Source organism: Zonotrichia leucophrys, chromosome 20 (assembly GCF_028769735.1).
Source record: "Zonotrichia leucophrys gambelii isolate GWCS_2022_RI chromosome 20, RI_Zleu_2.0, whole genome shotgun sequence".
Classification (NCBI taxonomy): domain Eukaryota; kingdom Metazoa; phylum Chordata; class Aves; order Passeriformes; family Passerellidae; genus Zonotrichia; species Zonotrichia leucophrys.
This window is the reverse complement of record NC_088189.1, coordinates 6,565,401-6,592,083: the sequence shown is the minus strand read 5'-3', so window position 1 is coordinate 6,592,083 and position 26,683 is coordinate 6,565,401. Positions and strand designations below refer to the sequence as shown.

General features: G+C 55.9%; 1 protein-coding gene across 3 annotated transcripts; it reads right to left on the bottom strand.

Moving 5' to 3' along the window:
- Nucleotides 1-6,819: 6,819 nt before the first annotated feature.
- SAMD10 (sterile alpha motif domain containing 10) lies at nt 6,820-18,946 on the bottom strand. Of its 3 annotated transcripts, none has more exons than XM_064730275.1 (5): nt 18,840-18,946; nt 13,580-13,776; nt 9,820-9,988; nt 8,349-8,489; nt 6,820-8,073 (listed from the first exon to the last, which is right to left on the bottom strand). In XM_064730275.1, the coding sequence occupies exons 1-5, from the start codon at nt 18,868-18,870 to the stop codon at nt 8,009-8,011; spliced, it is 603 nt and encodes a 200-aa protein (XP_064586345.1). In that variant the 5' UTR covers nt 18,871-18,946; the 3' UTR covers nt 6,820-8,008. The 3 variants fall into 3 exon arrangements, with proteins under 3 accessions (XP_064586345.1, XP_064586344.1, XP_064586346.1); XM_064730274.1 differs by lacking the exon at nt 18,840-18,946 and adding an exon at nt 15,939-16,271; XM_064730276.1 differs by lacking the exon at nt 18,840-18,946 and adding an exon at nt 15,939-16,268 and having other exon boundaries at nt 6,820-8,116.
- Between the last annotated feature and the right edge of the window lie 7,737 nt (nt 18,947-26,683).

Genomic DNA, 26,683 nt, shown 5'->3' with positions numbered 1-26,683 from the left:
GAACCCAGAGTAACCACCGCTGTCAGGGCCACCCTGCCTGCCATTACCGGTGCGTGATCCTGCCGGGAGCTGGGAGGCCCTGTGGCACAGTCGTGCAAAAAAAAAAAAGCCCAACCCAAGCCGGGAGTTTCCCCGCGGTTTTCCCCTCTTTGTCTCCATTGCGGGGAAAAGAGCTTAATTAACGTCTGCAGAGAGCGGGGAAAGCTCGGTGTAATTGCTAGGTATGATTATCGGTGGAGCGGAGGGTGCTCAGCAGGGTGGGAGGGACGGGCACAGCCCACCTTCTTTGTACAAAATGAGGCATATCCGAGGCGGGCTGGCTTCCCAGGCAGGGAGCTGCCTCCGGGGGAGCTGGGGTGGCTCTCGGGCAGCTCCACGTGCTCGCTGAGACCAGGCAGCGCCTTCAGCACCTTCGAGGTCCCCTCCTTGCTGTAAACATTGCCCATCGCTCATCCTGGCAGCTGTTCCATGTGTGCAAAGGTGCCACCGTGTCCATTTTCTGCACCCACAAAGGGCAGTTTTGCATCTCCAGGAGGGGATGAGGGTGAGGGGAGAGGGAGTTTGGCCATGCTGGGTTAGACAGGGGGAGGGAGAGTGGGCAGCTACAGGCTGGGTGAGGAACAAACCCCTGAAATTATGCAATAGAAAGGCACCCACTGTTGTTATTTTCAGGCTCTGCTGAGCAGAGCGGGCCAAGGGATGGACTTGAAAAGAGCAGCAAATGTTAAGCAGATGCTGAGGAGGGCTTTGTTTCACAGGCAGAGCTGTGCTGGGAAAGGCAGGAGGAGGAGGAGGAGGAAGAGCAACAGGGGCAGTGGCGCTGCCTTCCTCCATGTGCTCACAGGAAACCATCACATCCCCTCCTGCACTGTGGCTTTCCTGCATCCCCTGTGGATCAGAGCTCATCCTTGCAAACCAGAATGATGCTGTGGAGGGGCCACGTGGTGATTCCCCAGTGCTCTGGCCCCCTGGTCACTGCTCCCACTGTCCCCACTGTTCCCACCACCCGAGGCAGGAGGAGGCCAAGCAGCAGCAGCCAGGCACACACTGCAGCTGTAGATGCTGGAGAAGGTGCTTGGCAGCAGGGATGAAACAGCCCAAGCCATTGAGCATGTAAATTAAATTGATACGGACCCCAGGAAGAGGTGATGAGGGAAAAAACAATTACATAGCCTGTATCAGCGAGGTGCTGCCACCCTCCATGCAGTCCTGACATTGCTTCCCCAGCCTCTCGTGCTGGTGCTGAGCAGATCTCCCTGGAGCTGTCCTGTGCCTGCCAGATGCAGCCAGCACAGCGACCTCCACCCAAACCCAGCAGCAATTAGGGTATCCCCAACAAGGGTCAGTTCTGGCTTGTATCCCACCTAGCCAAGAGTTTAAAACTCCACAAATGTAAAAACCACCCTTTAAGGAAAGGCAGGAAATAATCTGGTTTTCTGGATGGGATCTAGAGGCAGGAAAATGCCCCTTGCCCAGAATGAGCCTGACTGATGAGGCATTTGCACTTTAAAAAGTAACTTAAAAGCACATTAGAATCACAAGTAGACATCTTCCACTACACCAGGCTGCTCCAAGCCCCTCCAGCCTGGCCTTGAACACTTCCAGGGATGGGGCAGCCACAGCTTCTCTGGGCAGCCTGTGCCAATGTCTGATCCAGGGGATGCAGCAGCACCCTTCAGACCCTTTAGTCTGTTAGAATAAAATATGTGCTGGGTCTGCAGAGCCTCTTCCACATTTTGCTGCTCTGGAGCATATGGGGCTGTGCAGGACCAGCATCTCCACTGGTGGGATGGTGAGATGCTTAATATGTAGGACTGGGAGCCCTGGGAGCACTGGGAGCCCACGTCTGCTGAGCCTTGTGCACCAGGTACAGAGACAGGGGAGGGAAAGGCCATGACTGATGCCCACACCCAGGATGGGAGACTCTGCATTCCCTGTCTCCCAGGGCTTTATCCTGGGATAAAGGATCCCAGCCGGCTGCTGCATCCCCCTTTATCCTTGGAGTGGCAGGGGGACAAAGCCCCTTGGAGCAGCCACATGCTCACACATGCACGGGACAGGCTGTGCAGAGGCTGAAAGAGAGTGATTCCCGAACAAAGAGGGATTTGCAGCTGGTTTGTGCTGCAGCATCCGGGGCAGCCCCAGCCTCCTCCCAGCCTGGGCCGCTGATTGGAAACCCGAGCCTGCCATCACTCCCACAGCCAGGAATTATGCTGATGGATTTTTTATTATTTTTCTCCCCCTCCCTGTGCTTGAATGCATTCAGCAAATATAAGCAAAAGGGGAAAAAAATAAAAAAAGAAGAGTGAGAGAAAATCCAAACAGATTCAATTTTAGATATGGCGACAAAGCAAAATGGTTGCAGTGCAGAGAGGGAAGGCTAAGGGGGAAAAGCTCCTGCCTCAAGGAGGAGCTGGAGCTGTAAAGCTCCCAGCGGCCCTGAGACTGCTTTTTATGATTTACAGGGTTGTGGTGACATAGGGGGCATGTCCCATAGGGATCCATCAGCCCCATAGAGGCAGTGGGAGCTGTGGGGATGCAGCTGGTGATGAAGTTATGTGGCTTCATCAAATCCTTCCCAGTTTTAGAAAGTGCCTCCTCTGATGGGAAGTGAAGAGGCTAATTTTCTGTGGGGGTGTGAAGGATTTTCCTGGAGGCCCCAGTAACAGCCTGTGCAAATGTGCTGCTTGGGAATGTTGTGCCAAAACCAAACCCCAAACTTGCCTTTCCAAAAAAGGCCCAAGTGAAATGCTGTGGATGTTTGGCTTGGCTTTGCAGCAAACCTACTGCATCCAGGGAAGAGCCCTGGTGGGGGAACAGCCCTGGTCAACCCAAATGACAATTGTTTTGGATCAATTCTTTATCTCAGTCCTGCTGCCTTCCCTGGACTGCCCAAATCCCACCACTTGCTGCCTTCCCTCTGGTGGCTTCCAGCCTGTGGATGCTGCCTCTCCCTTACTCCAGCTTTGCCAGATGGTCCCATCTGCCACCAACCCTGCACCTGGCACTGCTGCAAACCTGGGACCCCCCTGGTAGAAGCAGCAGCACTGTAGCTGCATCTGCACCCACCCCTCTCCATCCTTGTCCCAGTGAAATCTCCACAGCCATACCCATATCCACTTCTCTCTATCCTTCCTGCCTCTGTGCCATGCCCACAGTCCCTGGGAGTGTTCCTGGCTCTGGGGAAGCAGAGCATTCAGAGGGCATCCAGCAGCCGAGAATGAGGACCAAAAATGAAGGAAGTAATACAGGGGAACAAAATGAAATGAAGCAATTATCCCTGCTCTGATACTTTCTAATTAAGGAAAGTGTCACCCTTATTAAGAGGCCATTAATTCATTGTCATAAGTCACCACCAGTGCAAGTACCAAAAACGTGCCTGGGCCATGGGGAGTGAGCAGCTTCCCCTCCTCCCTGCACCACAGGCTGCAGCCCTGAGAGAGAGCTGCTGCTTGGGGCTGCTCATGGATTCCTGCAGGGAATGCCCTGTCCCACACTCAGGGCTGTGCTTTGGTGTGCTCTGCCATGGTGCTCAGCCTGTCCCAAACAGGATGAGCCCATCCACCTTCACCTGTGACTGCACACTCGGCCCTGTGGGCTCCAGATGGGTTTGTGCAAAGCATGTGGTGAGTTCTCAGCAGAGGTCAGCTCCTGGCTGCTCTGGGGGACCAAGCCACCAAAGAGCTGCCCAAATGTCTCCAGCCCTGCCAAGCCAGCATTTCCTCCTGCATCACCTCCCATTAACAGCCAGCTCTGTCTTGGCAGCCTCTCATTACGTATTCTGCATGGAGGGCCCCACATCAGCTTAATTAACAAGGTAAGAAAAACGGGACCTTTGAGGAAATCTTAATTATATTATCCATCTCACCCTGAGTGGCACCTGATCCATCCCAACACTGTTTTCAAGTTCATTAGCAATAAATCAAGATTGATTAGTCCTGGATGTGCAGCAAGAACATACTGGAGCAGAAGACTTCTGCTGCCATTGCTGCAGGACTCTGTGTGTGTGCTCCCAGCCCTGTCGTGTCCTCCAGCACCAGGCAGTGGGATGGGGAGCAGGGCTGTGGGATAAGGCAGAGGGAGCTGTGCCAGAGCTGGGATGTGGCTGTTGGAGCAGCCCAGGAGTGGCTGTTTCACTGTGCCCCTGCCACACGCTGGCACCTCACTCTTCCCTGGGATGCTCTGACTCGTGGCAGCACCCAGGCAGCCCTTCCAGGCTGCTGCACCCTTCCAGGGATGGGGCAGCCACAGCTACTCTGGGCAGCCTGTGCCAGTGCCTCACCACTCTCACAGGGAAGAATTTCTTCCTAACATCCAACCTAACCCTGTCTTCTGCTGGTTTAAAGCCATCCCCCTTGTCCTATCACTTCATGCTCTTGTTCGAAGTCCCTCAGCTCCTTTAGGCACTGAAAGTGACTCTAAGATCTCACCAGAACTTTTTTTTTTCCAGGTTTATCAACCTCAGATTTCTCAGCCTGTCTTCATTGCAGTGGTGCTCAAAGGGCAGAGCATACTTTGGGCTCATACTCTGGACTCACTCCAGCAGCTCCACAACCTTCTGATGTTGGAATCCCCAGAACTCGAGGCAGTGCTGCATGTGGGGTCCCTCCTGAGCAGAGAAGGGAAGGACAAACCTCCCTCCCTGCTGCCATGGTGCTGGGGATGCAGCCCAGGGCAGGGTTGGCTCACTGGGCTGCCAGCACTTGTTGCTCCTGTCAAACTTCCCCAGTGCCTTGGGGTGGTTTGTAATCCTCCCTGTGCCCTGGTGGGATGACAGGTCCTAATTAGATGGAGCCTGCAAACCACTGGGGACAGGCATTCCAATTTGAACCAGCTGCACTTCAGCAGAGCCAGGGGCAGGCACTGTCACCTCTGTGCCCAGCACTCCGTGTCCTCCCACCCTGCTCAGCCAGGGACAGCACAGGCTGGGAATTCCAGCACGCACTGTGAATTTCAGCACCCACTGTGAATTTCAGGGTTGGAAGGAAGGGGAGCATTCCCTGCATCAGAGTCACAATCAGCAGTGCTTCAGAGCTGGAGGTGTTTACATCATCAAGCTCAGTAATTACTCAGACAAATTTGCATGCATTTTCTATGGGCATTTCTGCTGGCTTTTTTATTTTCTGCTTGAAAACCTTGCTGGAATCTGCAAACTGCCGCTGCCACTGGGAGGGAGTTGCTGGATTATTCCTTTTTTAAGAAGGTGCTGAACATAACTCCTGATGCTGGTGACACATTGGCTCTCTTATTCAAAAGATTTTCCACCAAATAAAATGGCAAAAAAATCTATCAGAGCCAGGAGTTGTGTGGTCATTGCCTGCCCCTGTGCCCCAGTGGTGCTGCCTGTATCCTCCTGCCTGCTGCAGGGGACTGACTGATGCTTGCTGGTGTTTTCTGTTTACTTTAATTGTTGTCTGGTTTTAATATTGCATGAATTGATTCATCTGTGTTTCATTGTCGGCCCTGTTTGTTTTGGGGCAGTGCCTGGAATATCACTGGCAGATAAGTGCTGGACGAATAGAAGGTATTTTTCTTGCTCGGCCAAAGATGAGGAGTGACCAAGCTGTGCCTCAGTCTGAGAGGATCCTGAGCAGCTTCTGCCTCCAGTTCCCAGGGTCCTGGTGCAATACTCACCACCCCAAATTCTCACCCATGAGAAGGACTGTCCTTCCTTGGATCCACCATGCAGATGCATTTTGCTCTATGCCCAGAGCTACAGAAGTCAAAACCATGTCAGGGCTGTCCTGGATGCATTCCTGCTGCCTTGGGCAGAGTCCTGGGTGTCCCTTGGACAAGCCATGGGCATTAGGTGGCACCAGACACTGCCAGAGCAGTAGTTCAGAGCCAGCCTGCCAAGATGCTCTGCTCTCACTATCACCACCCTCATCAGAACAAAGACACAGAGCAGGGGACTGGGGGCAGGAGAGCATCGTCCTGCCAGCCCTGGGAACTTTTCACACTGCTCCTCCCCTTCATTCTGTGCTGGTAGGTCTCAGAAAGATGCCTGAACCGTATGGATGGGTCTCTGACCGAGTGCAATTGGTCGGGTTTCTGCTTTCTTCCATGCTGAGGAGCTGGAGAGAGCCAGAGCATCCTCAGGAGCACAACAAGGGGAAGCCAGGCTTTGGGGCAGGATCTGGGGGGAACCCTGCCTTTTCCAGAGGGTCCAGGGCAGCCCCAGCACTGTTCTGTGCACCCCAGCTGCATTCCAGGCCAGATCTCCACCAGCTCACTGCATGAGCCCAGCTGGAGCCCGGAGAAGGCATTTCCCCCGTGCAGCTCCCGGGCTCTGGAGAGAAGCTCAGCGTCTCCCTCTAACGATGTGCACACACCTGCAGTGTTCTGCTCTTTGGGCTTCTGGCCCCTCGTCACCCCACAGCTCCCCGTGCCTCCCCACAGCTCCCACTGCCCCCCAGGACACAAACAAACCCCACCAGGGCAAGATGGGCTTTTTTTCGCGCTTCTTTTTCCTTGTCTTTAAACTCAGTAAATTCTCCCAGCTCTGTTGCTTGTGAGTCTCCGGTGAGGTGAGAAGAGCAAATTTTGCTGCATATTAGAAAAGGTCAGTATGGAATGAGGAGGAAATTCTAATTTCTGTGTTCTGGGGTACACACACCCAAGCCCTGGAGCTGCTTCCCTGCAGACAGAGCTGAGGGTCACAGACCCCTGACCCACAGACAGAGAGGGAAGCTGTTCAGCCTTGCATGGAGGGATTTAGGGCTGTAGACATCTCCTGGGAATCCCCAGGAAGGACTGGAGGGACCAAACTCACAGGGCAGGTTCAGGTGTGGGAAGAGTCAGAAGAGCAGTGAGTTAAAATAACAGTCTCCAATTTATTACCAGCAGAGAAGCAGGCAGGAGGATGCCCAGCCAGGGAGCACCGTGACCTGCCTCCACATCCCAGTGCCCCAGGGGGATTGGGGTGCTGCTGTTTTCGGACCCCCATGACCCACAGCCCTACCCTCATCACTTGAGGTGGAATGTGGGGAGGTGACAGCATCCACCCTGGCCAAAAATCCTGATTTACACACGGATTTTCCTTATCTGCCCACAAGGGCAGTCTGTAGCTCTGTATGGGAGAGTTTGGGAGATGGAGACCTAACAGCAAACACTCTCACTGTAATGATGGTGAAGGTCATCAGGAAGGTGCCTGGCTTTGGTGGCACCATTGCCAACCCTTGGCAGGAGGTCAGGACAGGAACCTGCCAATGCCTGGATGAACAGAGCTCTGCAGAGCTGGTGGGAGCATGGAGCAGAGCAGGACCAGGCATGGGAGCTGGGTCACCCAGTGCTCCCCCAGCCCCACAACCACCCAGCAGCACCCCAGCCTGCTGCCCCCAGCCCCTGCATGGGCTCCCCCTCTGCCTGCTGATGAAGGATGAGCTCTTGGCACAGCTTCCTCCCAGCCGTGGCAGCCTCCTGGTGCATCCAGCCTGCTTTCACTTGCAGATTTTCCAGCTCTGATGACTCAGCTCCCTTTTTAACTCACCAAGTGGAGCTGGGTGCTGGGGTCTTGGCCCCGCTGTGAATTTTTTGGCTGGTTGTATCATCTTATTTGCTACCGATAACGTCACCTCCCCGGCCACTGGAAGGCAGCCCAGTCTGATGAGGAAACCAAAGCTCCCTAAATAAGCTCCAAGGCATGGACACGAGTTGCTGGGTGCTGGGATGTTGCCCAAGTGCATAATGCTTCAGTGTCCTGCACAAGGCTCCGAGCTGTCCCTGGAATCACTGCATTCCCTTTCTCCACAGTGCTGAGCCCTGCCTTTTGCCATCTCCTTTTTTCCATCTCTTTCCCTGTGAACCGTCAGGCTCAGGTGGATGGAAGTTCATCATCTGTCCCAGCAGCTGGTTTGCTGATTTTCCTCCAGCCAAGAGCCATGTCTGCTGGAAGAAACCTTCCACCCCTGCACAGGAATGCGTTCCTTTAAAAGAAAGAGAAGGAAGAAGCAGGAGAGGAGCCCTGGAGTGTCTGGGAAGCTGTCTCTTCTTATTCCAAGCGTGTGGCTCAGGTCTCGTATCGGCGATGCACAGCCCATCCCAGCGGAGCTCGGTTCACAGTGTTGGTGCAATCTGCCAAACAGACGGATCAGCTAGGAGACATTTCCAAAAGAAGCTGGAACAAGGTGGGAGAGGAAGGAATAAACAGCCTGCAGGGCGGCACGTCGCAGCTCACCCACCACCATCCCCAGAGAATCTCTTCCCTTCCATGCACAGGGCCACTGACGGATTTTGGGCTGCGTGTGGCAGCCTGGCCCTGTGCATCCCAACTCCCCCTGTGCTCCCTGAATGGCCCCACAACCCATCCCTGTGCCACAGCCAGCTCTGGGCTACCCTATAGGCCCTACCTTGGCTGAGCAGCTGCAGGTTCCGCACCTCCTCGCGCACCTGGAGCTGCAGGACCTGCTGCAGGAGCTCCTGGCGCTGCGCCTCCAGCGCGATCCCCATGCGCTGCAGCTTCTCCCCGTTCAGCCGCAGCAGCGCCCGGCCTGCAAACACCAAGTGGCTCAGTGCCCCACCAGCACAAAGAGGGGGGGATGAGCCCAGGAAAGGGCAGCACAAAGGGGAACCCATCAGCATGGAGGATTGAGGAGGGAGTGCTCTCTCACTGCCTGCAGTAGTGCGTGGAGGGACAGGATGGAGGGGGAAGAGCTGGCAGGGGATAGGGTTAAACTGGATGTTGGGAAGAAATTCATCCCAGTGAGGATGGTGAGGCCTTGGCACAGGTTACCACGAGAAGCTGTGGTTGCTCCATCCCTGGAGGTGTCCAAGACCAGGCTGGACAAGGCTTAGAGAAACCTGGTCTGGCAGAAGCTGTTCCTGCCCATGGCAAGGGTGTGGAATGAGATGAGCTTTCAGGTCCCTTCCATTCTGGTTTGTGACCTCCCTTTCAGAGAGCACCGGGTGGTAGCTCGTGTCCCCAGCCTCTGCCAGGTATCAGCAGCACAATCCTGTAACCCATCCCCGCAGGCAGCAGCTTTTTATTCTCTGCTCCACCTCCCAGATGAGGAGATGTTTTCTGAGCACAAGGTTCCCACACAGGCTGCTGGTCCTGGGGCAATGAATGGGGGTGCCCATCACAACGCATTAGTGCTCCAGTCCCCACCAAGCCACTTCCCTCCAGTCTGGGGCTCTTACAGGAGGGATTTTAAACCAGCTTTTGTCCTTGCTGTACAGCATACACTCACTAATGCTGCCTTTGTTGCCTGAGCAAGGGCTGGCTGAGCTTTTGCATTAGGATTTCTCATCCCCCCCAGGCAGCTCCTGCCCTCACTTCCCTGCCACCATCCCCTGGCCCTGGCAGAGCTCACTCTGGCCTTGCACATATTGAAGTTGGACTGGAATGATGCTCTTAGAGGTCAAAGCCACTGTCACCAGGGAGCAAAGGGGAGGGAGCAGATCCTAGAGGTGAGTCTGCTTGAAGGGCTCGATTGGGAGTTGGATTTGGATCTGACAAAGACCTTTGAAATTTGGACTCCAACTGGACAGAGATCTTTCTCTTTGCAAAAATTTTCAGTATTTAAAAAATTTAATAATACTATTATTATATTGAGCTAGGTGATGAGAAGACTCTTCCCTGTCTGATAAACCAATTTAATAATTTTAAAGAACCTCCAGCCTGTCCTGGTGCTCACCCTGGTGGCAGATGCCTCCTGCCCAGCCTGGGTCAGTGTCACCGTGTCCCCTGCTCTCACCCTGGCTGCATCTCATGGGGAGAGGGGACAGAAATGGGGGGTATGTCCATCTTCTGAACCCCCAATGTCCAAACAGCCTTTCCCAGGAGCACGTGCTCTGCATGGTCCAGGGGACACTCTGTACCTGTGATGGCGTGGTGGGAGAACGCCTCGACGTAGATGAGATAATTGTGTGGGCAGTGCTTCTTCAGCCATTTGCACACATCCTGCTGGGTCCACAGCACCACTGGCTTGACCAGGCTGCCCAGCGTGGGGCTGGTGTGGTAGATGCCATAGTGGTCACAGCCACGGACCTGAGGGGAGTGGGAGGGGACAAGGTTAGTGGGATTCAGCCCTGGGAGGAGGAAAACAGAAATCAGTCCATGGGGATGGGGGAGATGTTGGTTGGCTGCATAGGATTGTGGTGACACTGGAGGGCTTTGGCTCCACACCCTCTGGAGTCTCTGGGCTCACCCTGAAATCAGAGGAACCAGTAAGGGAGGCACAGAGAGTGGGGATGGGAGGTCAAGTTTGTTCTCCTGCCATATATAGACCCAACACTTTAAACTTCCCAGCTCTCCTGCTGCAGGACCCAACTCCCCTCCCCTGCGCATCTCCCAGCCCAGCAGAACATTGCACAGGCTCAGGAGATGTCCTGGGGTCCTCAGGGTCCCCATCTCCCCAGGCAGAGATGGGCATTTGCTGGAAGCTCTCGGTGGGGACAAAGCCAGTGAGATCCTGGAGGAGAGTAGGAACTGGTGCAAAGCCATCCCCACCAGATGTTGGTGCTGGTGCAAACTCATCCCCACCAGAAGTCCCCGGGAAAGCAACCAGCAGCCAGCTGGTGGCCTGGAGTAGGAAGGGGAGTAGGAAGGATTCTCCCTTTCTCTCCCTCTCAACCGCCTTCAACCCTGAGCTGACTGGTCACAACAAGGTCCTGCAGCCTTGCAGGTGTCCAAGGCCACCTCTGAATCCTACAGCTGCTCCTGGAGTGCTGCTATGCTCAGAGACACCCAGGATAAAGCAGGGTCACAGTCCCCAGCACCCCAGTGTGCCCTGGCCACCTCCACCACCTGCTGAGCTGTGCCATCCACAGTACCAAGCTGTGCCCACAGGGAGAGGGGGCTTCGCTGGCAGCATCCCTCCACCCCACCTTCCCTCCCTCCAGCTGCCTGCTGCACTGGCCAGTCTCACTCTGAGCCACCCAGTCTCACTCTGAGCCACTTGGCAGCTCCATTTTCTCTCCCCCATCACAGCTACTCTGGCCTCACAAGGTTGTTGCAGCCTGGACTTATCTCATATAGAGCAAATCACACATCTGGAGCTGTGGCTGCACAGGGAGCAAGCCAGCAAGCCTGCTTCTCCTAGGGAATCTTCCAGACTGGCTGGGAAATGGGGCTGGAGGATGCAGAAATCTCCCTTTCCCTGCTTTTAGCATCCAGGAGAGATGGGTGAGCTCTCCACTGCTGGTGATGCTGAGACTCCATCCTTGAGCAGCACCAGCAAACATTGCTGCTCTAAAGCATTCACTTGTGCCCAAGCTGCTGGGACTGTCCTGGGCTGGATCACAGCAAATTGGGGTGGAAAAGGCATCCCTGCTTCCCACAACAGAAGGGAATTGGACTGCCAGGGCTCACCCATGGCCCAGGCACGGCAGGGACAGGGCAGGAACAGCAGCTGATGCAGACACACGGGCACGGGAAAGGTCGGCAGCGTGTGGCCCACGGTGTGCCAACACCGACCTCTGCCTGTGAACGCTGGCTAATTAAGCATGTCTAATAGAGGAGCAGGATAATTAGTGTAAGAGGGACTCCAGACATCCCGCAGTCACTGAAACTAATGACACATTCCTGAGGGATGCTGCAGAGGAGGCAGTGGAGGGCAGCTGGGCTGGATGTGCTCCCTGCCCCGTGCCGGGCATTGCCACGGAGCATGGCCAGCCTGCTGGGGCTGCTGCCTGTGCCCTGGGGAGCCTTTGAGCTTGGAAAGGAGCTTTCCTTAAGCAGAGCTCGTTGGGAACATCCGAGCAAGAGGGAGGAAGGCGAAGCTGGGAGGCTGTGCCTTAATAAGCAAGGAGTCCGTCTCCAAATGATGGAAAATCCAATAGGCAATGCCCAGGATTCAGTTTCTGAACCAAACCCTCACCTTTGGGGGACGCCCCGGCTCCAGCAGACACATCCCAGCCTGCGGGAGCAGCCCCAGCCCACGCCGGCTGCGGCTCCTTCACACTCGGCTGAGCGCGCCCGAGAGTGCCGTGGGGACGAGGAGGAGGAGGAGGAGGAGGAGGAGGCGGCGATTTGCTCTGCATTCACTAACGAGCGATGATGAGAAGCGGAGGGGCTGGGGGGAATAACAACCATCTTCCCGAGAGCTTCCCGCGGGCTTCCCACAGCTATTATCCAACTAACCCTCCGAGGCACGGGGGAAGAGGTGACAAACAAGCGGCAATTTCCCTGGGCACGCACACGGCTGCACGCACATCGCTCATCACACACCGCCTGCACCGGGGACCGTCCCAGCATCCCCGAACCCCGCGCTGCCTGCTCGGCCTGCATCCCCCCTCCCCACGGAGGGTCCCCAAGTGAGCCCAGAGGAGCAGGGGAGGTGTAAAGGGATCGTGGGTTTGTTTTCCAGCCGGCTGAGCCGCGCTGTCTCTCTGATAAACTCTCAGCCGTGAATATCGAGCGCCGGTGTGGAGGAGAGCAGGCAGGAGGGCTGGGAGGCTGCTCTGGCAGGAGGGGAGGAGTGGCTGGGGGAACCGGGGGCACTGCAAGGAGAAACTTGCATCTCCTCCCTTCGCTCTGGCATTTTCCTTTGCTTTCCTTTGCCTTTTGCAAATTAAGAACCTTTCACTAAATCCTCCTGGGCAGGACATAGAGGTGGAGGAGGGAGAACCATGATAAGCCGCAGCTGGCAGCTGGAGGGTGGCTGGTGTGTCCCCATGCAGGAACCACCTGGAGGTGATGGGACAGTGCCACCAGCACATGGGACATTGTCTGCCCTGAAGCTGCTGCTCCTGAGAGCATCACGACCATACCCATCCCTGTGGGGTCCCTGCTCCCTTCTGAAGCCAAACCAGACAGGAGGCCCTGTGATACAAAAGCATCTGCATGCTGGCAGCTGGATTTGGATTTGGATTTCCCCTCTTTTCTTTCCAGCATTCACTGTCTGGATGTGCCACTCTGAACCTGACTACCAGGGTGTTAAGGAGGGGCTGGGAAGCACCAGGAACCACCTGCAGGGATTATATTCCTTCCTGTGTCTGTGCAGCAGTGAATGGAGGGAAACCTTTGGCTCGCAGCCTCCATAGTACAATAAAATAAAATTGTCATAGTACAACAAAATCCATAGTACAATAAAATAAAATTGTCAAATTTCAGGAAGACTAGGGTCCAAACCTGGCTAAGAGACACACACAAGCGATTTTAAGGCATTATAATGAATTTGGTCGTGGCATACTTAATGCAAAATGGTTTTAAGTCCCAGCTGCAGGTGGGAGGGCAGGTGATGCACAGAGGGGAGGTGACACAGAGAGCTCACCCCAGCACAGCACGAGGCCTGATGAAAACACATGATGATGTTTACATGTCACTATAACTAAACACACAGCAATCACGAGAACTTCTAGCAAAACAAGACCCGAAGGCCTGATCCTGCAGAGAAAGAGGGGATGCTGCTGCAGGGGTTTCTGGCACACAGTGTTCCCCTGGACATGCCCAGGGGTATGTGTGGGTACCTGCAGGGGTCTGGCAGACACTGTGCTCCCCTGGGGGGTGGGTGTGGGTACCTGCAGGGGTCTGGCACACACTGTGCTCCCCTGGGGGGTGGGTGTGGGTACCTGCAGGGGTCTGGCAGACACAAGGAGCTGTGTTCCCTGGGCACACCCAGGGGGTGTTGGTGGGTACCTGCGAGCCCTCGGTGCCCGGCTGCCGCAGGAGTTTGACGGTGCGCCCGGGGCCGTCGGGGCGCTGGCTGCGGCCGTCGTGCCAGGTGAGGCTGCTGCCCGCGGCGCGCTGCAGGCGGTAGCTCAGGTTCTCGGCCGACACCGTGTGCTCCAGGAGGCTGCGGCAGAAGCTGAAGTGAGCAGAGGCGGCAGCGGCGGCTGCAGAGGGAAGGGGGGTGAGAGACGGCCGTGGTGCCCATCCACCCCACGCCGGGGCACCCAAAAGTGCCTTTTCTACCCTTTTTCTCCTCAGGCTGTGGGCCCTTCTCTCCAAAAACTCCCCGTTCCTGCCTTCCTTCCCCATTGCCAAGAAGAAAATCCACCAGCCCAGGAACGCCAGCTGGCGCTGGGATCCAGCAGGCGCCCGACGAGATGTTTGCCCACACAAACCCCTCACGAGCGACGCTTGTTTTGACACCCGCCAGCCGAGCAGACACAGGACCTGCAGCTGATCCCCAACACGTGGTGAGAACCTCCTGCTTGTCACTGCCACCCTGCCGGGACAGGGACCAGGAGGAGGCCCAGGGCAGCTGCTTCCCATGGTCCAGGCTGGCAGCAAACTGCCACCACCGAGGGAAGGGGAGCAGAGACTGCAGGCTGGTCCCCTAGCACAGACCATGGATACCTGGGGACAGCTACATGGCCAAACACACACCAACCCTTCAACAACGACCACAAAGAGACATTTACCCACAACAAGTGCTTTTTGTCCCTTATTTATAGAATAATAGGATATCATGAGTTGGAAGGGACCCACAAAGGTCATTAAAATCCATTGTGTTTTAACAAGCTGGGGGTGTTGGGGTTACAATGAGGTTGCAAAGCTTTCCCTTGAGGGGGGCTGAAGGGCCCCAGCTGGCACAGGAGGAGGGTGAGTGGGTATTAGGGGCTCACGCTCTGGCTGCTCCGGATAAAAGCCAGACAGCTTGACATAAGCAGCTCTGATCCATGGAAGCAAAGACTGGAGCATCCCCCAGCTCACCTGCTCCCACCATGGGCAGCCAGGCAAGTCATGAACCACCCCTAAGAGCAGAGCAGCACCCAAAGGAAACTCATTTCCAGGGCAAACCACTCTGGGAGAGCAGGAGGGCTGGAGAAATCCTAATGCAGCTCATTTTCCTAATTAGTAGGTTTTACGAGGGAAGAGGTTTCAAAGAACCCATTCAAGTACACCTTTGTGCAATAGGAGAACAACTGGCCAAAAAAAGTCAAAATAGAGCAAAAAAGGGTTGTCCCAGGATACCCAGACCACATCACACAATGTTGTTTCTTAAACACACCCAGCAGGAAGCATTGCCATGGGGAAGCTGAGGCAGGGGACCTGTCTGATGGCTGGGGAAGTGATTTTAGAGAAAACAAGGTGGAGGGAGATCCATGGAGAGGCTCAGTGGGGAGCAGAGGCAGGACTGGTAGGGGTCGTCTCTGCACCTGTCCTGGGTGACTTCCAGCAGTCTCAGACACCCTGGGCCTGTCGGGTGAGGACCAGAGCGGGCTGTGCTCCCTCCAGCCAGGGATGTCTGAGGTGCCACTGCCCTGTCCCTGTCACCCTGAGCACAGCAGCTCTGCTGGGACAGAGCTGGAACCTGCCCATCCCACTGGGTGCTGTGGCAGATATAAACCTGGCAGGTGTGGAGGGGCTGCTGCCAGAGTTGTGTCCTTCAGCTGTGCCAGGGCTTGCTACAGGGAGTAGAGGGAAGGGGGTTTTGGCCATCAGGAGGACCCAAATCTATAGGGAGCCATGGAGCAGCTGCCTCCAGCAGCAGGACTTGGGCATCTCTGCTCCTGCAGCAAACTCTGCTGGAGGCAACCGCAGGAGTGGGAGCAGATGGGAAAGAGGGGTGAAAGTGGGAAGGAAAAATAAACCAGGAAGAAAGGCAGCTCCAGGAGCTTTGGGGACATGGCTGTCCAGGGGAGCAGCCCAGAGGCCCTGCTCCAGCAGCTCCTCCACAGTCTCAGTTTCCCCAGCCCAGCCCTTGCATCCCAACTTTCCAATCACCTGGCAGCACCCGACATGGGACGGTAGGGAGCGAGAGCAGGGCATGTGGGAGCGTTTTGGAGCAAGGAAAGGATGGGAACAGAGGAGCCCTGTGTTAGGACAGCCCTGGGCTGGCTCCACGCAGGGACACGGGGGTGACATCCTTTCCGTGCTCTGCACAGGGAGCAGCCACAGCATGCCCAGGAGCAACCAGCCCCCCTCCATCCCCTCCTCCCCTCTCCTCCAAGCCTGCGGCTGTGCCCTCCGGCCAGGAACGCTCAGGCAGCATCTCCCCCCAGGCCCGCCGGCCCCACAGCCCCCCGGCCATGCCCTGAAGAGCCCTCACCTGGCTCGGGTGGTCCCTGCGAGCTGCGGATGGTGGAGACGCAGCAGAGGGATGGCCGGCCCTGCTGCATCTCGGCGGGAGGAGGGATGCGCGTGAGCGCTCGGCACCGCTGTCACGAGTGCGGCTCCATCCCTGCCTCCCCTCATACCTCGTCCACACCTGACTGATTCCCCCGAGCGCCTCCCTCCCGCTGCTCTGAGCCCCGGCTGCACGCTCAGCGCCGCTCCGGGCGGCCAGAGCCGCTCGCACACGGACAGGGGGTGAATGACACCGACACCCCCTCCCCGCTGCCCCGGGGGCGTCTGATCCGGGGGATGCTCGGCGCTTTCCTCTCCTGCTCCCGTCTAATCCCGCGGCAGGGCCAGCTGGCACCGGGGTGGGCAGGGAGCCTGGGGGGCTGCTGCAGGGGGCACTGCGCCCACCGGGCACCAAAGGGCACAAGCGAGCCATGGCACGAGTGTGGCAGCGCCGGGGCTCCGCTGGCTTAGGGCGGTGGGGTGAAGGAGGAAAGAGAAGGAGTGGGGGTGCCACAGAGCAGAGGCTGTGCTGGATCCTGACACGGGAATGAAGAACCTCCAGGCTGGCTGAGCCCGAGCTGGAGCGGGGAGGGGAGAGCTCAGCTCAGCTCCCCAAACAGCCACTGTGACCCCACTATTCCGAGTCCCTGCCAGCTGGTCTCGGCTCCCTGTGCCCCTCTGCCTGCCCCTGTGAGTGACACCCCATTGCCTGCTCGCCGGGGGAATCGCTGCCGGCTTGTTTCCATGGCTCTTTGATCCATTTTGGGCACCTCTCCAGCCTGGCAGGAGGGGGAGGCCAGGTCCGGGTCACCGCAGGGGGGACAGGGACAGCCACGGCTCCCTCCCGTCCCCGGGCTGCTCCCTCTGCCATTCCCTCTCAGACACTTTTATGGCTGGTGAAACGTGAGCGCTGGAGAGGCTCAGAGCAGCAGCAGCTGCTGGTGGGGACAGGGACGGGAAACCTCGCGGGGCTGGGCACCTCGGGGCAGGATGTGGCAGCATTCCCCGGCTAAAGCATTTCCGTGTGGGTGCCGAGTTTCCCCGAGATGATCACCACCAGCAGACCGGCTGCCAGGGCACTTCCCGCCGGTGCTTCCTGCTCGCAGGTGACCAGGAGCTGCCCAGGGGACACGGTGGCACACAGCCGAGCTGCAGGAGGAGCGGGCAGGGGCACAGGGCAGCCCGGACAGGCAAAGTCTCCTGCTCTGTCCTCTGCCACCACTTCTCACCACGGCCTCAGGAGCATCCCCGTGTCTCTGATGCCATCGTCCCACAGACCTGCCCTCCAGATGGGGCCGTGCCTGCAGGCAGCTGCGGTGGGGGCAGCCAGGCTTCCCGGGTCAGACAGGATTCCCGGGATTAGTGGAAGATGCTTGAGACAAGCTCCACAAGGAATGAAATCATTCTGTTGGCTTGCCTGGCTCCCTGTGTGTGATGACCCTTAAGGGTGGGTCCTCACACGGCATTTGGGAGGGAAAGAGATGTTTAGCACCAAATAAAATGAGGGATTTGTTTATAATTGGAGGCGGATTTGAGGAGCTGGTCATCTTTCTTGTGTTCCTGCAGGCAGGTGAAGGAAGGGTGGACAGGAGCAGAAGTCTCTGAGGACTCCCAGGACTCTCTGAGGACCTAGGGAATTTGCTCAATTCAGGGAGCAGCTTTGTGAAGAACTCATCCTGCTCTTAGTAGCATCTGCTGAGCCATGAGCTCAGCTGGCATTGCCATTGCCCTGGTCCCCTCTGCCCCTTCCATGTGGCTTCACCCTGGTGCAGGAGCCGGTGGAGCCTCCAGGGATGATCATTCCAGTGAGGCTCTCTGGGATCCCCCAACATATCCCATCTTTGAAGCTGTGCCTATAGGATGGACCAGGTCCTGTCCTGAGCTATTCCCTAAGACCTGAGGAAGATGAAACGAGACCCAAAGAGGACTGACACCTCGTCCAGCCTCTCCAGCTTCCCCTGGAGTGTACTTGGCTCAGGCCCTGGGTGTGGTGAGTGTCACCCCAGCTCTTCCCTCTGAATTCTCAGCTTGCAGAGATGAGATAAGAGCCATGGCCAGAGCTCAGGATGGTGGCTGCCCACTGCTGGTGCCTCCCGAGGACAGACGAAGGGAACAAAAGGCAAATGTCCTTTCTGTCCTCCCTGTGCAGCACGATGGGTGCCCTGGGCACATGCTGAGGGAGTGGGCACAGTGTCTGGGGGGATGTCCATGCCTTTGGGATATCTGTGCTCCTGAGACTGCCATGGGTACTGCCAGGAGGTCCCTGAGCACCCCTTGACAGAGCACTTCTGTATGGTTGGACAGTGTGAGAGTGTGGGGTGAGGGCAGTGGGCAGGACTCCAGGTTCTCCTGGCAGGTGTGGGAGCCCACAGGCACAGACCCTGCCTGCAGTGAGCCCCCTTCCACCTTGACGTGCTCTTCCCGGGGGTCCTGCCCTGCTCCAGCACCCCCAGGCCTGCCTGCCCTGTCCTCACACCTGCATCCCTTTGCCCTAGCCAAAATTTCCAGCCCATTTCATTGGTACACCACAATTCCGAGGGGTAGGGCAGGGGGACAGCCTCTCCCTGGAACGGGCCAGTAAAGGGGAATGTGGAGGGACTGACTCCCGGGATGGAGAGGACAGCACTGGGGACGGAGGGCAGGCAGACCCCGGCGATGGAGGGGGCAGCACCGGGGAGGGATAAAGAACAGACCCCCGGCATGGAGGGGGCAGCACCGGGGGATGGAGGACGGACAGACCCCCAGGATAGAGGGGACAGCACCGGGGGGAGATGGAGGGCGGCCCCTGGGATGGGGTGGCTCGCCAGGTCCGTGCCCGCCGCGTTGGCGGCTGTGGGAAGCGCGTCCCGCCGCGCACCTGAGCCCCCCCGCCCGCGCCCGGTACCTTCCATGTCCTTGGGCCGGCCGCAGCTCATCCTCCGGCAGCGGCGCCGCGCTCGGGCGGGGACGGAGCCCCGCGCCCCCCGCGCTGCCGGCGGCACCGGGCGCTCCCGCCCGCCCCGCCCCGCCCCGGTGTCCGCGCCGGGGGCGGCGCCGCCATCCGCCACCCCCGGGGGCTCCGCCCGCCGCCGGCCCCGCGCTGCCGCCCGCCGCCAGCATCCCCGAGCATCCCCCGCTCCTGCATCCCCCCCAGCCCTGCCCCGGGCATCATCCCCGCTGCCGCTCTCCAGCTGCGGGAACGGGTCCCTGCGGACAGCAGGGTGCAGTGGGCACCATGGACAGGTTTTTGTCATGTTTGCAGTGGGTATAGAATGGAAAACACCTGCTTGTTCCTCCACCCCAAATATCTCTGGTGTCCCCTATCTCCAGCTCCCTGGATGGGGGAGGCAGAGGAAGGTGCTCACCCTCATGGGTGCTGCATGAATGGGTACCCCCAAACCTCACTGGGGCTTGGCACACCAGCATGGAGCTAAATGGTGTCACCAGCACCTGTCACTACCCCAGTGACAATCCCACAGGTATTTTTTAGGTGCCTGCATTCAGCTGTCGCACCTGACCCAGCCAGGGACTGTCACTGCCGGCCCCTGCAGTCACCAAGGGTCTGGGGTCTGGCTGTGCACCCTGTGCTCTTCCTGCCCCGGACTGGGAGAGGGCTGGGAGCGCCTCTGGCTGCCCAGAACAAGGACAAGCAGATGCCTGTGCTGTGATACTCCACCTTCCCAAGGGCTCCCTGTCACAGACCCACTGCAGCACACAGCAGCACCCTCACCCTTGTTTTAAGAGGAAGAACACTCAGCTTAAGCACATTGTGTGACACATTCCCACCTTTCCTGTGGGCTGGGAAGGTGCAGCAGGTGGCAGTGCACAGCCTGGGGCAGGGTTTGTGTGCCTGTTCATCAGCCTTGCACAGCTACACCATAAAACCCTCTTGGATCTGGGCTGTGCAGCTGTGTGTGTGAGAGTGGAGCACTTTGCCAAAACTAAATTCAGCTCCCCAAATCAATAGGAGCTTTCCAAAATTTTGGATGCTCAATCAGGAGCTGCTCTGGATGAGGCTCAAGCCCCTGTCAAGGCTGGATGCTGGCTCAGCTCTGCGCTGGGAGCTGGCCAGGGCTGACACACTCAGCCAGCCAACCATGCTGCCAGGCAGGGAGCAGGGACATCGAGTCACAAACCGTGCGTGTAGTGGGGACATCAGGCCCCAAACTCTGCCTGTAGCCTGCAAAAATCCTTTGAGAATTCCTGGGGGGAGTTGGCATTCCTCCTCTGGCTTCAAGAGAGCGGGCAGGGCAGTGCTGCTTGTTGCAGGCAGATAAAGAAAGAACGTGTTCTCCATCCCTTTGAATTTCCCATTTCTCCCTCAGCCTTTGTCTGCACACAGAGCTTTTGAGCCATGGCAGAAAATTTCCAAGAGAAATATGGTTAAAGAGGGGCCTTGGCAGGAAAAGGCTGATGTCGCTTGAGAAATGTGTGCAGATTACACCAAGCTGTTATTAAAAATAAGTGCTGTGCTGCTTCCAGCCTTTGCTTTCTGTGATTTTTCTGGTAGCAATTGCACTTCTCCAGTAAAGGGTTCACGTGTCCAGGGCATGGAATTTGTTTCCTTCTCATCTGCAAGGGAGAGCCTGGTGCCAAACCAGTATCCCAATGCCTGGGGATACTGTGATGGGGTGTGGGTGCCTGGGCAAGTTCAGACTGCTCATCCATCTGAAATTCCAAAGGATTTTCAGAGAAGCCTTGTGCCTGGGGAGGTGGTGTGGTCCCCACAAACTGCTCCATGCTCCAGCCATCCTTGGTTTTACAGCATCCAGCATCACTCTTGGGCTCACTCAGTCCCTCCAACCCTGGAGCATCTTTTAAACAGCCCCAGCAACTCTGCCTTGGGTTTAGGTCTGACTTTGAATCTTTTAATGCCTGGTTAAGGACTTTCCACAGCTAAACAGGAGTCAAAGAGCAGGAGTTAAACAGTTTTTTAGGGAAAGCCCTAAACCAAGGCACAGCTTGGGACACTGACAGCGTGAACCAGGGCTCCTTTTCCCAAGGCAGTGATGGTGTGGGAAGGGGACAGGCTGGGGACAGTGGCTGCAGTGATCCCTGGACCAACAGGCTTCCCCTGCACATGGATTTGGGTATGGAGAGCACCAGTGTTCCCGTGGGTGCCACCCCTCCCCAGCCCCCGGCTCTGCAGAGGGGGTGAGGCTGGGATGATTCAGCACGTTCGTTTTTCAGAGAATAAAGGAAGTAATTAAACATCAGCTTTCCTCCCGCCGCGCCCCGCGAGGATGAGAGGGAGGAGATGAAAAGCCTTCAGACGGAAGTTATTTGTCCAAGGAGAAAAGTGGCTAATTTCTCTGGTGCTTTGCTTGTCTGCTCGTTAATGAAAACCGCTCATCAGCAGGAAAAGGGAGCACCCAGCGAGGGGGGAGGAACCAGAATCACACATCCATCAGTGTGGATGTCTTGGTGGCCTTGGGACATGCTGCTCTGTTTGTCACCTCCACAAAGCCCCCCATGGCACCCAACCACAGGCCTGGGGGCTGTGAATGCAGCTGGGTATTGGGGACCCCTCCTCACTGCAGCCCCATGGGTTGGGAACAGACACTCCCAAGCTAAACACCATGGATTGGTTTTCCTAAATCCCAACACCCCTCCTCTATCTGCCCCCCCTTCAATTTTTTTTGTGCAAAGACTTCAAAATGGATTTGTTGAGGCACTTGCAGGGAGATAGAATCGAAAACAGCTTCGTGCTGAAGCCTCCTGCCTGGTGCGGGCTGATGGATGGTGCTTATCTCAACCAGGCATGGAAATGTTTAGTGTTATGAAAATCTCTCCCTGAAAAGAATTTATTTTCATGCTGATAATAGAAGAACCAAAGCTCAGCGTTGGAAGGTGGGGATGCTGCAGGTCACATCAGGCTCTGGCTTACACAGACCAGGAGGAACCTGTGCTGTCCTTTGGCCCCTGGCTGGGCAGGTGACCCTCTTGTCACTCACAGTGTGACATCTGCACCTTCACAAAGTTCATGATTTACTGGCAGAGGGCATCCAAGGCATTGCTCCCTCTTTGATGCTCTCTGGCATACAGAGAGGGGTTGAATCACAGAAAACTCTCCCGTTTGGAGGTTTATATAGATATATTTCTAATTGGATTTTGGCATGTCACGGTTATTTTCAAGGCACTCTGTAATTATTTGAGAGCCTGATCACCTCCTTTCCCTCAGAACAGAGGACTGGCTTTTTTCTTTTTAATATTGTTTCCCCAAGTGAAATTGTGAATTTGCAACTTAATCCAATCAGAAGACACACATGATGTAACTCTGCAAGGACACGGCAGGACAGCAGGATCCACCTCTGCCAGGTTCCTAATCGATTCCCAGCAAGGGCAAAACACGTAAGAATAATATTTTAGGTTTTTTTGTATTAATAAAAAAGAAAAGAAAGTGTTTTAAGAAGATCATGGGTACTTGATGGAGTGGGGAGGTTTTGCTGGTTCTGCAGTAGCTCAGCCCACCCTGCGCTGAGACTGCCTCGTGTCCAGCTGCAACCCTGCAGCAGCTGAATGCTACTTTCTGGCTTTTTCTGTCCCAACTGAAACCTGATGAAATTCCCACTAATTACAGGCTTTTATTTTTACATGCGTTGTAATTTTTTGGGGCCAAAATAATTTCATCCAACTCCATCTGCTCTCCATTAGGGAACTGAAGCTCGGGCAGGACAGATCCTCCCATCCTCACCAGGGCTCTCTCCAGGATGGACTCTGCCACCATCCCAGTGCTGCACTTGTTATTCCAGTGCCCAGAATGAGCACAAATGAAAACCATTATCCAAGCAGAGTTTTCCAGCATCTCACAGCTAATGACCATACACCACCCTGCTGCATCTTAACAGCCTCAAGTTCTTATTTTCGCCAAGCCCGATTTCAGGGCTCTGGGCTGCATTCAATTGCTGCTGAATCCGATTTATTATTTACATTGCAAGGTACAGCCTGGCATGAATTGATTTGCCGTGCTCTGATTGCCACTGCACGCTGCTCTGGGATCTGGGAGCTGGCTGCTCACACAGCCAGGCTGCAAAATCAGAAATTAGGGAATGCCAGAGTTCAAACTGCCCAGTGCTCTGTGTTCTGCTCTCATCTTTCTCATCTCTCTCGGGATGCAGGGAGTGCTGGTCTCAGTGGGGGTGGTGGGATCGATTAACTGGTGTTCCCCAAGGGTTGTCACCCCAGTGCTGCAGAGATCAGATGTTTTTAATGGCACCCCTTACTGAAGAAGAGAGGTTTGGGAAATTGAAGAGGGCAAGTGGCACTGGTTTTTAGGAAGGAGCCATGGATGGGAGTGCAGGACAGATGGAGAGAGCAGAAAGGATAGGGAACAACAGAATTGGGAAGCAAATGGGAGACTTGGTGTTTTGGGGGATTTAGCAGTTGGGGGATTCATCACCACTTCACCTTTACTTTCATCATCACCTTCACCATCATCATTACCTTCACCTTCATTTTTGCCTTCACCTTCACTCCTTACCCTGCTTGCTTGGAGCTGCACTACCTTGGGTGACAGGAAGGAGTGAAAATCCCCCAGACACAAGGCTGTTACTCTGGGGCAGTGATGAGCAGATGATGGCTCTGCTGTGGGAGATGGCTCAGCTGTGGGAGATGAACATGGAACAGTGGTTTGGAGGGCAGGACCACGGACATGCTGCCCTTCCACAGGGACCCTCCTCCCCCAGCTCATCCAGCAGCCCAAATCACTGAGCACCTTGGGAAACATTTGTCCATCTGCCAGAGCTCTTGACTCTGGCCATTCCCAGATGAAAAGACAATTTTAAGGAATCCCATTTGGGCAGCATCATTAACATTCTCCTGGCAAGACACTGTGCCCTTGAGCTCTCTCCCACGTGGGGATTCTTCCCAGCAAACCCGTGGCTGGTGCCAGCTCTGCCCTCTGGATTGCTGAGAGCGTGAGCCTTGTGCTGAAGACCCTTTAGGAATCTCTGCTAATTGTCCCTGAGACCTCCAATGGCTTGGAGGTGACTCTCAAAGGCACCTCAGTCCCTCCCAGCTGCTCTGGGATCTTGGCACCTGCTGCTGCTGGCCCTGGCAAAATTCCCATCGCACAGCAGAGCTGGGCTTGGGGTGCAGAGGGGGGCAGGTGCTGCAGATGAGTCCTCAGGGCACCTCTGTGTCGTAGCATGGGACTAATTAAAACTTCAGAATGTATATTTACCTAATAGGGAGTTGATTTGTTAAGTAGGACATCCTGTCTTCAGAGGATTTCACGGCATCGGGTGATAATCAAGTGAGAACAGGCTCCAAAAGTGTTAATTTAGGAACTGAGACAACAGGGATTAAAAATAAGCCCTGTTTTGTTCTTCTCTTGCACTTCCACATCTGAAATCCAAGTAATCATCCCATTTGGGAGTGCAAAGCAATGGCACCACCACCCAGCAAGCACCACACTGGCTGACGGTGCAAATGTGAGGCTTCAGTGGCTGAATTTGGGCTCAGCTGAGGAGCTCACACTGCTCCAGCTATTCCTGGCACCTCTGGGATGTCCTGTCCCTGTGCCTGGCACAGGCACACACACAAGGAAGGGGCTGGATTTCTGCTCAGGACTTGCAGGTGTTTTGCAAAAGGGAATTTTATAGAGTCGTGGAACAATTTGGGTTGGAATGAACCTTTAAAGTCCATCCCATCTCGGCTTTTGCAGGGGCACCTGCCACGGGACCAGGTTGATCCAAACCCTGTCCAGCCAAACCTTGAACACTTGTAGGGATGGGGCATCCACAGCTTCCTGAACCAGTCTTTTACCACCCCTGCTGTAATAAAATTTTCCTTATATTTAACCTAAATCTCCCCTCTTTTAGTTTAAAGCCGTTTCCCCTCTCTGATTGCCAGAGGCAGGCAGCGGCGCTTGGGAAGAGTCCCGTCGCTGCTCCTGCCCTGCGGATGCATTCCTGCAGCGCTGTGTGATATTTAAAACACGGATTGCCAGCCTCGGGAGAGCCCCGGGGTTTGTTTTCCCGTCGTCCCGGGAGAAGCCGCCGCCTGCCCTGCTGTCCCCGGGGACACAGAGGCGGCTTTGTGCGACCGAGGGGCCGCGGTGCCCCTGCCCTGGGCTGGGCTGCTCCTGGCTGGGCTTTGGGCTGACCCCGATCCCGGCCCCTGGCAGGATCTGCCTCTGTTATCTCGTCCTTGTGCTCATCCCAGTGATTTTTTTTCAGTTTCAAACCTTTGTGAGTGATTCTCAATGTTGATGTGCCCAGCATCCCCTCCCACCTGGCTTTGCTCAGCCACGCACACACAAACAGAGCTTGGCAAGTCCCAAAGCAGAATTGGGATGACTCTGTGCACCCAGGAGAGAGGAGGGAGCTGCTGTGGGTGGTCTCACCCCTTTGGGGTTTATTCCCTCCCCAAAAACGCTGCTGAGGGTGGTGAGAAGCAGTCTGCCAACATGCAGACCCAGCAGCAGCTCCCTGCAGGTTAAAGTGCAGCATATCTGCAACTTTAACAGGGGCTGCTGCCTCTTCACCCCTTCAGATTTTGTGGCACCAGGTAGAAAACATCTTTTCTTCCTGCTTCACACCCTGCTTTAAGGTGATTTGGGAGGACAGAGCAGTGCACAGTGCAGATGCCCACTCCTTCCCACCATGGGGATGAGCCAACTCCTGATCCTGACGATCCCAGGAGCAGCTCAGGGATTTCTCCCCACCTCACTTCCCACCCCAGTTACATTAATCAGAATAATTGCTGATTAATTACTCCATTGGGCTTTTGGCCACGTTCCTGAAGCAGCCCAGGGTAGCAAAATGAAACCCAAGGAGAAACCCCTGGAGTGCCCAAAAAGTCGAGCTGGGCTGGAGAGGATGCCTGAGGGATCCTCTCAGGATCCCTGAGCACTGGATCCTGACCAGCTCATCCCTGCTGTGTCCAGCCCAGATCTATCAGTGCCTCTGCTGCCCAGGCCTGGTGGGACACACAGCCCTGCGCTCACCAGGACATATCAACCACCCCCAGACATGATTAAAGCTCATTTAGGGTTGATTTTACTTCACCTATAAATGATTCTGAGTTTTCTTGTTGTGTAAGAGTTGCTGTGTAAAGGGAGAAGATTTAGAGCCCTAACACCAGCCCCATTCTGGGGTGACCCTGCTGCCACCCCTCACCTCAGCTCTGTTTTTTAGGAGATCATCCCAAAAGTGAAATTCCTGCAGCTTTCAGGGCCTCAGCAGAGATTGGGCACTTCCCTGCTGTCCCCATCCATCCATGGCTCAGGGAGGCTCCTGATGGGCTCCCCTTAGTCCTTCATCCTCTGCCAGGATGGGGGAACCCAATTTACCTCCAAAACCCCCAAATTTATTACACCCAGCCCACAGGGAAGACCCTCTGGTGCTCCATGATATTGGATGTGCAGCTCTGGGTGTTCAGAGGGATCTGGGCTCACTGGACAGGCTGGGAGTCAGGGGGTCCCACACCCCTCCCTGGTGCTGAGGATGCTCTGCCCTCACTCCAGGGTGGACAGCAGAGCTGGGACACTGCAGCCTCCCTCCCTCTCTGCCACCCCAACCGTTTGGCAAAAGGGATTTTATTTTTTAATTTTTTAATTTTTTTTTTCTCCAGCGAAAAACCAAAAATAGATTGATGGGAAACGGCTGGGGGTTGGGATGCCATTAGCATGCAAAATGGGGCTATTTATCTTCCCAGCAGCTGGGTTCTGCTCCCAGAGCTGGCAGGGAGCCTGCTGCTGCTGGCAGGGCACTGTGGGATGGCACTGTCCCCATCGGGACCGTGGGG